At 42.5% G+C, this 13,486-nt stretch overlaps 1 protein-coding gene across 1 annotated transcript in view; it reads left to right on the top strand.

Moving 5' to 3' along the window:
- The first annotated feature begins 12,063 nt into the window (after positions 1–12,063).
- RASSF3 (Ras association domain family member 3) overlaps positions 12,064–13,486 on the top strand; it is a 93,781-nt gene continuing 92,358 nt past the window's right edge. The window contains exon 1 of the mRNA XM_041411338.1: positions 12,064–12,184. Within this exon, the coding sequence (XP_041267272.1) occupies positions 12,064–12,184 (121 nt within the window). The remainder of the gene's footprint in view (positions 12,185–13,486) is intronic.

Below are 13,486 nucleotides of genomic sequence, written 5' to 3'. Positions count from 1 at the left end.
CGCACCATCTTCGAGGCGCCGCCGCCGCCGGAGCCCCCGCACCGCTTCGGGCCGGCGGCGGCGGGAGCGTGGTGCGACCTGTGCTGCCGCTTCGTCCTCTCGCAGGGCCTGCGCTGCGCGGGTGAGCGGCTCCGGCGGGGAGCAGGGAGCGGGGCCGGGAGCGGCGGGGCCGGGGGGACGGAGACCCTCACAAACCGAGGGGCCGGGTGAGGCGGCTCCCGATCCGCGCCAGGGAACGCGCTCCTCGCCCAGCCCCGACGGGAGCCAGCGTGTCGCCATGTGGAGCGTTGGAGCGCGACGGCTGCCGAGCGGGAGCTGAATTGCCGGGACACGGGCCTGGCATGGGGATGGATGCAGGGTAATCCAGGTAAAAGTGCTCCGTCCCCAGCCGGCAGGAAGGTGACGGTGTCACAGGGTGTGCGGCGTGCTGCCCTGAGGGCTGGTGCGTGCTCCCAGCCCTGCCCAAAGCCAGGCGCTCTGCTCCCCGGCCGGCAGCGTCAAGCCCAAGGCAAAGCTGCGTTAGTGTGTCGCATGTCCCACGAACACAGCATGTATATACACGTACTTTCACTCTCTGGGCTCCGGTTCTTAGTAGGCAAAGACGCGTTTTCCTTTTCCTGCATAGAAAGCAACTTTCCTCCTTTGCACCCCTTTTATTACCAATGCCACACTCTAAAACACAGCTATTTGTTCACCTTTTAGCTCCTGTCCTTTACAGTAGGGCAACATACATAATCTAGTGCTGATGAAAAGTCCTCTTTTGCCATCCCTTGATTGACTGAAAAGGCTTTGGCCACGTTGTTGGGCTTCACGGTAACCTCAAGGGTACTTCCAGCATAGATCTCCATGGGCACGTTCACTTGGCTGGCTGTTCCTCGCCCACAGCTGCAGTGCTGCTGCGCTTCCTAGGACCATCTAGTGCTATCCCTAGTGCTGTGACACGCTCAGGTGTGTGGTTCACTTTTGATGGACATCACTGAGCCTTTGTTTAACAGCTGGTATTTGAAACGCCGGGTGGAAATGACAGGTCAGTCTTCTCCTTTTTTCTTTTTGTTTTTTTTTCTGTTTTAAGGAGATGTAATAACCCCATACTGTCCTCTGCTGACAAATATAATTCATATTATGACACACAGTTCTCATGGTTGCACTCACTTTCAGTAGCTCTATTTTTACAGTTATTCTTGGAATGGAAATACTTTGGCTGTGAAAATACTTTTTATTTATCGTTTGCATTAGTGCACTATTTGTTCTGACAGGATGTGTAGTGCACTGATGTGAAAATAGACCTTAGAAATAATAAATTTTTTTTATGATCAAACGCTCCATGACAAGAACTTCAAGTGTCACATTTGATTATGTGTCTTGCAGCAACATTTTCTCTGAACAATTACAGCTTACAATGTTTTTTCTTCTCCTCTGTGACAAGTTCAATTTTTATGAGGCATAGTAGTTCAAGCTGCTCTCTTAAATTGCTGTTTAAGTAGCAGAGGAAACATTCAACTTTTATGATCTATCATGAATATAATATTTAGAAGCTGTAAAGTGCTATGGAGATGAAAGGAAACACCAGCTAAAGAGCACAAGTGCTGCTGTGAGAACCTCTGTTCTTACTCACTTGGCAGGCACAACCAGCGAGCCAGGCTGGTGAGCAGATCTGGCTGATAAAGTGGCTGAGGGCAACAGAAAGAGGGACTGGGTCAGGACAGCTCAGAAGACCTGAAGGAGTGTGTGCCTGGCTGCCCTCCTGGCTGAGTCGCTAAATCCACTCTGGCCTGATGTCAGTCTACACCCAGAGTCACAGGCTCTCCTGTGAGCAGGTGAATACAGGAGAGGATGTCCCCTGCTTTGGGAAGGCAGCTGGCACGGCTGTGCTCAACAGCTGAAGTGGGTCTAGACTGGCCTTGAAAGCCGAATCGGACGCACCCAGGACTATAGCCAAATCTGTGGTGGCCTCTGTGAAAGTACCATGGTCTCCTTTGGGTATCCTTTGCAAAGCAGAGATTACAGCAGAGGTTAAAAATACCTTTCAAAGATTTTAATCTGCCTGGTAAGGTATGACAGTGCTCAAAGTTTCCCAAAGAAACTTATGTTTTCCAGAAGCCACTTAACGTCATCTAAAAAGCCAAACAAAACAGCATCTTCCAGATGGGCATCTGGTAATAAAGAGGGATCTATCTACTAGATTCTCATGATTCTGAATCACAAAGACATAAATACTATATTTATTTAAATTACCCTCTCTCAGTATTGGTTGAAGTCAGATCAGACTCACCAGATCATTGCCATTAGACATGATCTAAGTCAGACGTGGTGACTGTAGTGACGAGGATAAAAATGCGAGAGAGCTTTCCCCTGGGGTAGGGAAGCAGTCAAAAGGCACATCAAAGGAGTAATTTTAAAGTGTTTAGATACACACTTTTTTTCTGAAAGAAAAGCCTTTGACTTCTCTATTGAATGGGGATTTCTTTGAGTATCTCTGTCCTTCCTTCCCCACAGCGTATATGAAAAATTCCTGAACTGAGCTTCAGTAGAGGTTAGGCTTTACTCTTACCATTTTTCAGTGGGTCTGTGATTGTCTTAGGGTTTTCTACACTCCTTTGTGTACCTCATAAGGTGGGTACACCTCCCTGAACTAGCAAGAAAAGGTCTTTCTGCCTTTTGTAAGATTTTTGTTTGGAATTCACAAGTTTTCACGCTTCTGATAAAAAGTTTAAAAATTAGTTTAATGTTATTCAGGGAAGAAAGATCAGAACAGAAGAAAAAAGTCAAGATTAAGGATTATCTATTTCAATGCAGTGCACAAGGTGCACATTATGAAAGCAATTTATTTTTTGAAAAGAAGTAAGGCAGTGCTGATATTCCTGGACCCCAGCCCAGGAAGAAAGCCAAGTGTAATGAAAACCCTCTGGAAAGAATACTTTGTAGTATCCGACTTCTTGCTGTTGTTTTGGATTCCTTTTCAGGAGAGGCTTAATTGGTTTAGCAGCCCAGGTTTGCTCTGCTATTCACCTTTTCACCTCTGTTGTTTGGGGTAAAAAACTGGTGCAGATGCAGAATTCCATTGCCTGGCCTGACTTCTCTGCATGAAGTTGTTTGAAATAGAAGCAATCGGGATTATTCCAGTTTATATAATGGAATGTAGTTCAGCAAAAAGTGGGTTTTGTTTTCTAGCATTCAATTTTTCTCTCAATCTGAAGATGGTCTCCATTTCTTATATCTCATTGACATTGTGTAGCATTATGTAGTGTAAGAGGTTGTTGCATTGTATCAACATGTCACTTGCCATTTGAAAAATGAGGCATTTATCATGGCTTTGAATGAAAGCCTCTACTGCCAGGCTATGAAATACATTTTCTAAGCAGTTCTACTTTCCTCATAGTCTGGAGAACAGACTGGTGGTGGGAGTGTGAAAGGAATTACTTTGTGGACCACTTGCTCTGGACTTCCTAGTTAATTTCTGTAACTTTTCTTTTTCCTTGCATTTTACATTTTTCCATTGAACCAGTTGAAACCGAATTAAACCTTTTCAGAAGTTTTACTCTTCACTTAAGAGACTGTAGAGAAATTATAGGTCTGACATGACTTTCACTTCATACTTTCTAAAGATATTTAAGCAGATGCCTTGGAGGTACCATGAAAACTAGGTGGCTCCTTTCCTGCATTTAGTGATGGACATGGTCTCTTCGCTACATCTTTTTTTTTTTTTTTACCAAATTTTCAGTCTTTGTTTTTTGAGCAAGCATTCCCTGGAAAGTGTATAGCACAGTGTCAGGGCCTGTTGGGGCCTTCTCTTTGTTTTTTCTCTGCTGAACTGGGTATTTTGGTGGGGGCCTTGTTCAATTTATACAATGTTTTTATATTGGCTCTGAATATTCAGTAGCAGACTCCTGCTTTAGTGCAGTTGAAGAACAGAGGTATTATGTTTTAATATGTAGTATAGCTCTCCTCCTACAAGAATTTTTAAGTATCTGTAAAAACAAACAACAGCACAAAACCCTTGGGGAAAAAAGGATATATTATGTAGATGCCTACTAATTGTCAGGAGTAGCAAAGAAATAGATGCCCCTGTAGAGAGTGAAATATGGAGAAAAGGAGCAATAACAGAGATTAGTGGGGTTTTTTTCCTTCAGAAAGTACGTTTTTGACCACCAAATTTGTGTAAAATACATTTTATTGTGTTTAAGTAAGATAATAGACATTGTCCATTATCTCTGCAGTAGGACTACATTCATGTTTAATTGAATGTAATGAGGGGGTTAAGTTGCTGAAACTACAGGACTTACTACTTGAATTACCAAAGCTGTTCAGAGTTGAAGGAACCTCTGAAAGCTTTATCTATGGAGTAAGCACTGGGCATCAGATTAGAAATAACAATGGTGGGAATCTGCTTCTCTTTCCCATTATTTCTGCAGAGTTTTTTTTATGATGCACAGTTTCCCCAGTGCTTTATATTTTCTTTTAAATCCAAAATTACCTCATTTTCTCAGACTCCTTAGGGGCTGGAGCAGCAGGAGATGACAGTTTGGGTTTGCTGGTGGAGCTCAGCTCAGAGAGAGCCCTATTTTCCTCCCTGTTGCATTTGAAGGAGTGTGGGTGGTTTGCTGTCCCCAGTAGGGTGTTTGATGGAGCTTGCAGGCTGGTAGAACTGGAGAAAAAATGAATCCCTGTGCAGTGCTGTAGGCACTGTGTCCTACACTGGCAGTGGACTGGGCCTGACGCAGGGTGAAAGGCAGAGGTGTGGAGATGGAAAGAGGATGCAGCTTTGGTGGAGCTTGCTCCTCAGGAGTAATGCTTGCTGTCTCCCCCAGTGCCTCTCTGCCTCCTGGGGCATTTCTGTGGTCTCTGTAGCCACAGCAAGGTTCTCACTGCTCAAAGCTGAGTTCTTTCCTCTGCTGTTTGCAGAGAGTGGTAACTCCTCACTGAGGTTATGGTGGATCCTGTTTTCTCAGGCTTCGACATTTATTTTACAGTGTGAGTCCCATCTTCCACTCCTAAGCCATACACTGTCCCATGTAGAAACTCTCACCTGTTTCTGAGCACTTTTCTTTTTTGTTGTTTTCACCATCTCATGAATAAGTGGTTGATTATAAATTATGGTGTTCTTCAGCGTCTGGGTGACTCAGATGCAAACTTAAGAGACTACAAAGAATACAAGCAGTTGTTTAGAGGCTGCATGGCAGTGTAGAGAAAAATTTTCTAAATCACCCTCTTACATCCATGTGCCATCACTGAAAAGAAAGACTCTGAAAATGCTCTGTGGTTTTCCCACTTGTCTTCCTCACATGCTTTGGAGCTGCTCTGGGAGCTCCGCAGAGGATTTTTTCAGTGGGCAGGAGCCTCCTCTGCCCTGGGCAGCTTGATATGAGATACCCTGTGTTTTGTTTCACACACAGGGGCAAGGACCACAGATGCCATAGGGCTTGGTTTCAAACACACCAGTATTTGATAGATGATACAGGAGCAGAAAGGGATCTGCTAATAGAGATGTGATCAAACAGGTGTTTCTGTAGGCAGTGCTCCTAACCCTGCATGTATTCGAGATGTGTAATAAAACATCAAAGCAATGATGTGCTTAGAAAAGCAAAGATCTTAGTAATAAAAAGATTGGCATTTCTTGCCAGTGTGAAAACTCCTGATTGTCTGCTTGGAGAAAGTCTTGGGGAATGAAGGAGGAACTTGTTGCTGTCATGGGAAAATTTTGAAGAGCTTCCTGTGACTTGATGCTGGTTTTATACAGTTATCCCATGCTCAAAGTTCAACAGATTAGCACTGCTTGGGTAGGAGTTTGGGTCATTGTGGGATGTAATGATCCAGGTGCCTTTTAAATTATGCTGTGCCTGCATGCTAGATACATATTGCTAGTATCTGTTATTTTAACACACTGGAGACAAAGGCAAAACTGAAGGTTTTACTGGATAATACGTCTTTTTGTTAAATGGTTTGGGGTCTTTTTGCATTTAGGGCTAGCAGTAGGAGGGCAGTGTAAGTCCTTAATAGATAGTATGCTTGGACAGGGAGAAGCAATCCCCACTCTGAATTGCTATGAGCTAAGCAGACAGAGATGGAAGCACCACTATATTAAGTAATGTTTTGCCCGTGAGGTCACTGGTCAAGCCAACATTAGAGATCAGCTCTTGAACAGGGACTGTGGTCAGCTCTTCCTTCTGTTATTAAGTGGCGTTGACCAGAAATCTCCAGCCTTCTTGGAATGATCTCTTCTTCCAGACAGTGAAATGAAGGTCAGCAGTGTGCTGGCAGGGTGGCTTTAGGAGCTGCTAGACATCCCTGTTTTCTCCACACTGTACTGAGCATTGAGGAATGCCTTTTTTATTTTGCTCAGTAAAGCAAGAGTGCATTGTGTGCAGAAGCTTGGGTGCCATAGCCTGACAGTGAGTATACGAGCTTGGAAGAAATTATAAAGAGTTACAGTGAAAGTCCTCTTGTATTGTATTTTTCTCTTATACTCCTGTTCTAAACATTCGCTTATTATCTAGTAGCTGCCATGGCTAAAGTAAGAAATATTTACTCTTCTAAGAGAGGAGAGATGTGCAAGGTGCAGCCTTGTTAATCTCAAGTGCAAACAGCATGTAATCACTCCTATGCAATGCAGATATCTAAAGAAGGAGGACCACAGTTTGCTTGCACCCTAAAAAATGATCAAGTCTTAAGCAGATCAGATTAGGATGAACAAACGTGCTGTTTTAGCAAAGTTTAACACCTTTCTGTTTTTCTGCCTCAATCAGTTTTCTCTTAGTGATAGTTCCCTGCGAGCTCTCACTGAGAAGTCTACTAATTTTGGCACAAAGTCACCCGAAGCCCAAAGGCAAGTTGGTCTGTCACGCGCTGAGTCAAATCCTATGTGTCAAACTCTGTTACAAGGCAACTCAGTATCTTCCCTCCAGTTTTAGCCTTGAGTTTTAGTTTTCCTCTGCTATACAGTGTAGCTGTTTACACACAAAAGTGGTTTTCCTAAAGACTGTTCTATAGTTTCCCTGAAATTGCTGCTACTATTATAATATCTATTGCAAAGCTCAGATTAACATGGATCTGTTATTTTCACATTACACCATTGTTCCCTTCTTCTGGCTTTATACTCTTATATTCAGCCTTAGTTTTGAGCACAAACCTGCAGACATGCAGTAAAGCTGTAAAAAGGACATTAAAAGGGAGCAAGTGCAGCACGTTGTAGCAACAGCAGTCTCCAGGAAACAGTGCATTCCTTCCCGATGCTCCGTGCACCAGCACAGCAATGCCCTCCCTACACACTTCCATCACAGTACTCTGCTGCTCCTGCCTGCCTCTGCACATTCCCAGCATCTGGAAAACAACATAAAGTAAATGATAACAAATCTTACTGATTAAAGTATTTGAAATAAAACAGGGAATGACCGTACAGTACAATGGATGATAGTGAAAACAATCAAGAAGAAATACGCTTCTTGAAATGTGCTGGAATGCACAAAGAGACATTCTTTCCCGTGTAACAATTCAGGAAGTCATTTATTTACAGTGTAATATATTGTAGAGTTAAACAAGAACTAAACAAATATGAACTAGCATGCTTTGGAACAGTGATTTTCCTCCTCAAAATCCAGGATATGTTTCATTGGAGCTATTGCTAAGAAGAAAGCTTCCTACTCCTTACATCTTAAGGGGAGAAATCAAATTATTCTCCAGAAAGAGTCATTAATAGATCATTACATCTGATAACAGATGTATTTCACATCAGTTTGAATACTACAGTTCTTCAATTACTTTCAAAAGGAGGCAAGGTTTTGGAAATTGCAGATTGCCAATCACTGTTTAATTTTTAGTCCTTTCTTTTTGTGTACATGCAGCTGCTGAGAATCCAAAGTTTTTTTAGAAAGCTCACAAATATAGCCGCTTATTTGGATTAGGGAGGGATGAGCAGCTGAGCTGGAAATTGGAAGTATTGTGCTAGTTTCACTGATTCAAAGTCAAATACAGCAGCTTTTTGTTTCTTTTCTTTCATTAGTTGTGTTCTCTATTAACTTCCTAGCAACTGCACAGTCTTGTCACACATCACGATGTTATAAATTATGTTTTGATGTGCAATCAGTGATGCTGTGTCCTGACAGTGTCACTGTAATGCAGTAGTGCTGAATCCCAGGGACTAGTTAGGCAGGGCCCTTTTTTTGGTAGTTGGATAAAATTTACTCTGGCATGCAGCTGAACAGAATTTAAGGAAGGTTGCAGCTTTTGCTTATAATTTCTAGGTAAATATGTGTCACACATTCCATTGTTTCAGTGCATAGGTACAGGTTTCTCTGCATAACCCAGTTCTGGATTGCAAAAATCTTGTAGTCTGTTTCAGATCTCTGTCAAGGAAAAAAAAAAAAAAAAACGATGAAGGGAAATAGTTTATGGAGCTCTGGAAGTCTCTGCTTTCTTCTCTGGAAATTCAAGGTCCATCAATATGGAAAATATCCTTGTGAAGGCTGGCTTCTCTGTACTGAACTGTGCCTGTATGTGTGGCATATAGCATAGTGACATACATCCACACTGGTTGGAAAGACACCACCTTGTTTTCCAAATATATTACTGCCTTCAAAGAAAGCAAAAACTCATTTTCAGCCTAGTTAACTGGGACATTTGCCAGTGTATACAAGCAGATATTCCTTAATACACTCAGCTTTTCCTACACACAGTTCTTACTGTGAACAGGTGTGTGGGGATCTTTGTTCCTGAAACCAGACTAAATGGAGAAGTTGCAGTTGAAGTCAAAGCAAATGAAATTCTTTACTCGTCTCAGCCGTTTGCTGCCTAAGAGCTGGGGGGAGTGGAAATGGCAGTAAGTCCTCACTGAGGAAAAATGCTCTTCTGCTTGGGAGCAGAGAGTTCTGCATCTGCCCCACATCTGGCACCACTGTGTGTACTCCTCCTGATTATTAGACTTCATTTTTATGTATCTCAGCACTGCTGTGTTCCTCCAAAAAATGCTTGTTAGCAGAGAATTTGCTTTTAAAATATATGAACTCCACATACCCCAAGAGAATATTTCCAGTCAAGCACTGCTGGTTGTTTATTTGGGAGTATTTTATTGTAGCAATAAGGTTACTTTGGGGTATTTTTTGTTCTTTCAGCACTGTCAGTGGCCATGGGAGGGCTGCAGTAGGCAGCCACTGGGTCACTGTGTATCCCCTCTGCTCAGAGCTGGTCTGTCGAGCTCTGTAGGTCAGGGTGGACGGGCACATGTCCAAACTGCTGGGTGTTTCATGGACACCCCTTTGCTTTCCAGCTGGTTGCCATGCAGAAAGTGGGTTGGGAGGCAGATGTAGAGCAGTGTGGTGGACCCAGCTCTCCCAACAAGGTGGTGACTTGCTACACACCCAGGGCACCACACACGTGGAGGCTCTGTGGGCATTTCTGCCCTGCACGGGGGCCAGCTGAGCTCTGACCTCTGCACTCTTGTGGGGATGTGGAGGTCAGAGGCTGCCTGCATAGCACAGGGGACAGCTGCTCACCTCCTTTGCCAGGCAGGTGGGACAGCAATGAAGGCAGCAGTCATTCCCTCCCCTCCTCCAGACACCGCTTCGATGAGCAGAGTATGACCTGGGGGTTGAAGTCTGTTGCAGAAAAAGCCTTACATGGTTTTTTTCCCTAAAGGGAGGCAGGGATCAAGAGTCTGAGTCTGCTCACATTTCAGATCCTTTTGTCCTCCTTGGAAAGTATCTCTGTGCTGTCTCTCTGTCAGAATAGATTGAAAGGTACATATGCAGCCCTGTGTAGTACCTTTCCCTTTCTAATACAGTGAATTCTCAACTATATTAATACATCAGTGTAATGTGAGGAATCAGTTGTCTTAGGAGGAACTCTGGACTTTCCTGAGTCCAGCTGAGAGCAGTGCATTCCTGTGCAGAGCACAGTGGCTCATATTCCAAAGCTAGCAGTTCAGGTGGAGAGGAGCCCCTGTCATCATCACACACCCCTGATCCCTGAGCTGTGGGAGGCAGGCTTTTGTTCATTAGCTTTACATTTTGGCCTGACTATGGCCTAAAAATGTGAAGTGATGGAGAAGTTGCGAAATGATTGTATTCTAACTACCATTGCTGTTCAGTTTAACTTGAATTCAGGTCTGTGTTCTCATCTGTTTTACCTGGTTTGTTGCATAGTGTAATTGTCAGATTCATCCCAGCGATGTTTTTTGTAGAGAGTAAGTTCTGTTTGCTTTAAAGTAATACACAGTGTTTTATGCTCTTGCCTATTTCTGTTTCACTAAACATTGTAAGGTATAAACATCCACAGGTTTGTTATTGTCATCACCAAAGTCAGTTTTTCCCCTTATTCCCCTATGTTTTTCCAACTGGATATGTTTTACTGAATATTTTTTAAGCCTCATAAAATACCAGTATAAAGATACTGTATCAGCATTTTCTGTTAAGTGAAAAAAAATATTCCTGTGCCTTTCAGATCCTGCTAAAGGACATATATATATATATATATATATATATATATATATGGATTCTTTGACAAATTGCAATACTAGTCAATTTATGACATATTTACTTAGGGTGTGAAACTGTGAAATCGTACTGGTTTTTTAATGCCACTTTTATTTTCATTAAATTTTATATGTATAAAATTCAGAAAAAAAAGAAGTCATTGTTTGATCTTGTATTTGGCAGATGCCAATACACACTCAGATCCCTGCTATTTCCTGAGTTGGGCAAGTTGTCTGTTGGGCCTTTAACTCTGCTCCTTGCCTGTTCTGAATTGGGTGACAGACCTCCTGCTTGTGCTAAAACTGTCACTTTGCTACTAAATTCCTTCTGGTATGAAAGGGTGGAGCTCAAACAAAACAAAATCCAGGGGTCTGTGTCCTGCCTTCTGTTTGTTACATTGACACTGGCTCAAGAATTGTGACAGATACAGTATAAATGGAAATGTTTATTTGTTTTTAGAGACACACTGACAACAGGAAGTGCAATCAGAAACGAGTACCTCAGTCCTGACAAGCAGCAGTATGTTAAAAAAGTCAGATGAATAAAATGGGGTTAAATACTTCACATATTTTAGTGTAGAAAAATACATTGTGAATTCTGGAAGATTTATTAACTGTATGCTGTGAACATAGCTGGTGTAACAAAGCCCTTACTTTCTGTCTTTTAAAGGTTGATACAAAAGGACCTTTGTTTTGTAATGACATTAGGCTTGATTTTCCAGGGATTTCTGCCATTCAGATCTAACAGAAGCAAAAAAATCAAATCAAATGTGAGAAGCTGGACACAGAGTCAAGGAAATCATACCATCCTTGGGAAATGGTTACATAGACTTGCTGTTTAAAAATACATACTAGAAGTCATGATAAATGTTGCAGGGGACATTGCAGTAAATAGAATTAATGGATTAACAATTTAATATACACAATGATTGGAGCAGGTGTAGGCTATGTACTGAGATGCTGTTAATTTCTTTGTATAGTGACAGTATGTTGACAGATGCTTAATTCTTAAGTAAATTGTGGCAGTGAATGTTTTGACTCTTACATTTGCCTTAAAATCCATTAAGAGGAAAGCTGCATTTTGAACAACGTGTGTATCCATAGAAATCTCTGTTAAATTTGCTGCTTAGAACCTTCAGAAGAAAGTCTTTGAGAGACACTCTTTCCAGAGAAATTCTGTTGATTTACATTAAGGGATTTTGAAAGAGGATTTGTCCCTATTAGTTTTGGTGTTTATTTGTTTTCAGCCTGGAGAAGGTAGCTAGAGATGAACAAAGGAGCCCTTCAAAGCCTTTCCTGCAGAAAACATGTCTTAACATCATCGGAAACACAGTAACAGGTTAAGACTCCAGAGCACTGGTCTTTCTTTAGCTGAAGCATCTATTAAAATAGCTGCTTCTTGTAATAAAGAGGGAGGTCTGGAGGGCTCTGAGCAGAGTGGCGGAGAGGGAGGGGATTTAGGACTAACAGGTGGTCCTGAGACGCGCTGGCTGACGCCGAGCTCAGAGCCAGCGCACTCGCTCGGGCGTTGGTGGGCTCGCCTCTCTGCTCGGGATACATGTGCCTCTTGTTCCTGCTGTAGCTGAGGAGCCCTTTCAGCCATGGCAGTGAGAAATGATCTGAACAAAACCATCAGGAGGATAGCACGGTTTTTTTACTGGTTTCCTAAATCATTGAGCAGCTCGAGGAGAAGGACGGTCAAACTTCTCTGGAAATCTCCTGGTAAGTCTGCTGCTATTTTTCCCCAGATTTTTTTTTTTTTTCCTGCTAAAGAAAATGAAAGCAAAAACAAAAATTAAAAAAAGGAAGAAAAGGAAAAAAATCTGTTTCCATTGAACTGGTTAACTTTTCCACTCCAGAATTGTTTGCATTTTTGCATTCTTGGAGGCTCATTAGGCAAAACTGTCAAAATATTCTGGAAATGCAATAGAAGTTTCATCAGGCATGTTCTGACAAAGAGTTCCCTTACAGCTGCATAATTTATTCACATCACTGATATTTGGTATCTTGCTTTTGCTGTGTTTCTCCCTTAGGTATATATATAAGAGCTCTAATATGACTCAAATAATTACCTGAAAATTATTTGAAATTGCCTTGAACTGTTAATTGATCTAGAAGGCTGTGCAAAGACTGAACTGACTAAAGACTTTAACTCATTCACACAGAGTGATGGGCAGCTTAGAGGGGCTTGTGTTCAGCAGTGATGCACTTGCCTTCCCTTCCATTTCATCAGCTGAAATGCAGTACAGCTCAGCCCACCAGTCAGTAAAAGGCATTGTTCCTCACAGCAACCCAGTGCTCTGGTCCTTGTCCAGGCCTGGCAGAAAACTGTTTGCATCTCTCAGATTAACTTTCTCACAAACACCCTTAAAGCCCAAACACGGTTTTGTCCCTTGAGCATGGTCTGTGAAGGCTGGGGCTGAGGTTGGTTCTCAGGGGTCTGGAAGAACGTGCACTGCCAGAGCGGGGGAAGCCGAGTTCTTCCTGTTCTTCTTAAGGGACTAATGGTACAAGGTCAGTTTCCTTTTGGTTGGGACTCTGGAACAGGATGGTGAACTTGTCAATTCTGCGACATTAATAACAAGTTTGTATTTGCATGGGGTAGAATTTGGGTCAGTTCCACAGCTAAGCAGTTTAGTGTTGTACTTCAGACAACAAATCTGTGACTCTTGAAGGGGGTTGTGCCATCTGAAATCCGTCACAGAAAGGTTTTTAGGCCCCATGTCTAAATGACACACGACTTCTTCCCAAAGGAGTCCACAGATTTCAAATATTCAGAAGAAAATCCCAGGACACTGAAGTCTGTATGAAACTTTCCTTGATGAATCTGGAGTTTTGAACCTCCCTTGGAATACTGGTAATCTCAGGTCCTTCTAATACATGAAGTCATCCTGAGTCCTCATAACACATCAGAGCATTCCTGCACCTCTTTTACTACTGTAGAAACTATCAATAAATGTTATAGAGAGCTTTAATTGCTAGCTGGGTTGCACATATGTGAAAATGTTTGCATGCCAGTTATCT

The sequence above is a fragment of the Onychostruthus taczanowskii genome, unplaced genomic scaffold, assembly GCF_017590055.1.
Source record: "Onychostruthus taczanowskii isolate IOZ18803 unplaced genomic scaffold, ASM1759005v1 scaffold35, whole genome shotgun sequence".
Taxonomy (NCBI): domain Eukaryota; kingdom Metazoa; phylum Chordata; class Aves; order Passeriformes; family Passeridae; genus Onychostruthus; species Onychostruthus taczanowskii.
The sequence above is the reverse complement of the archived record's forward strand: the minus strand, read 5'-3'. Positions and strand labels throughout refer to the sequence as shown.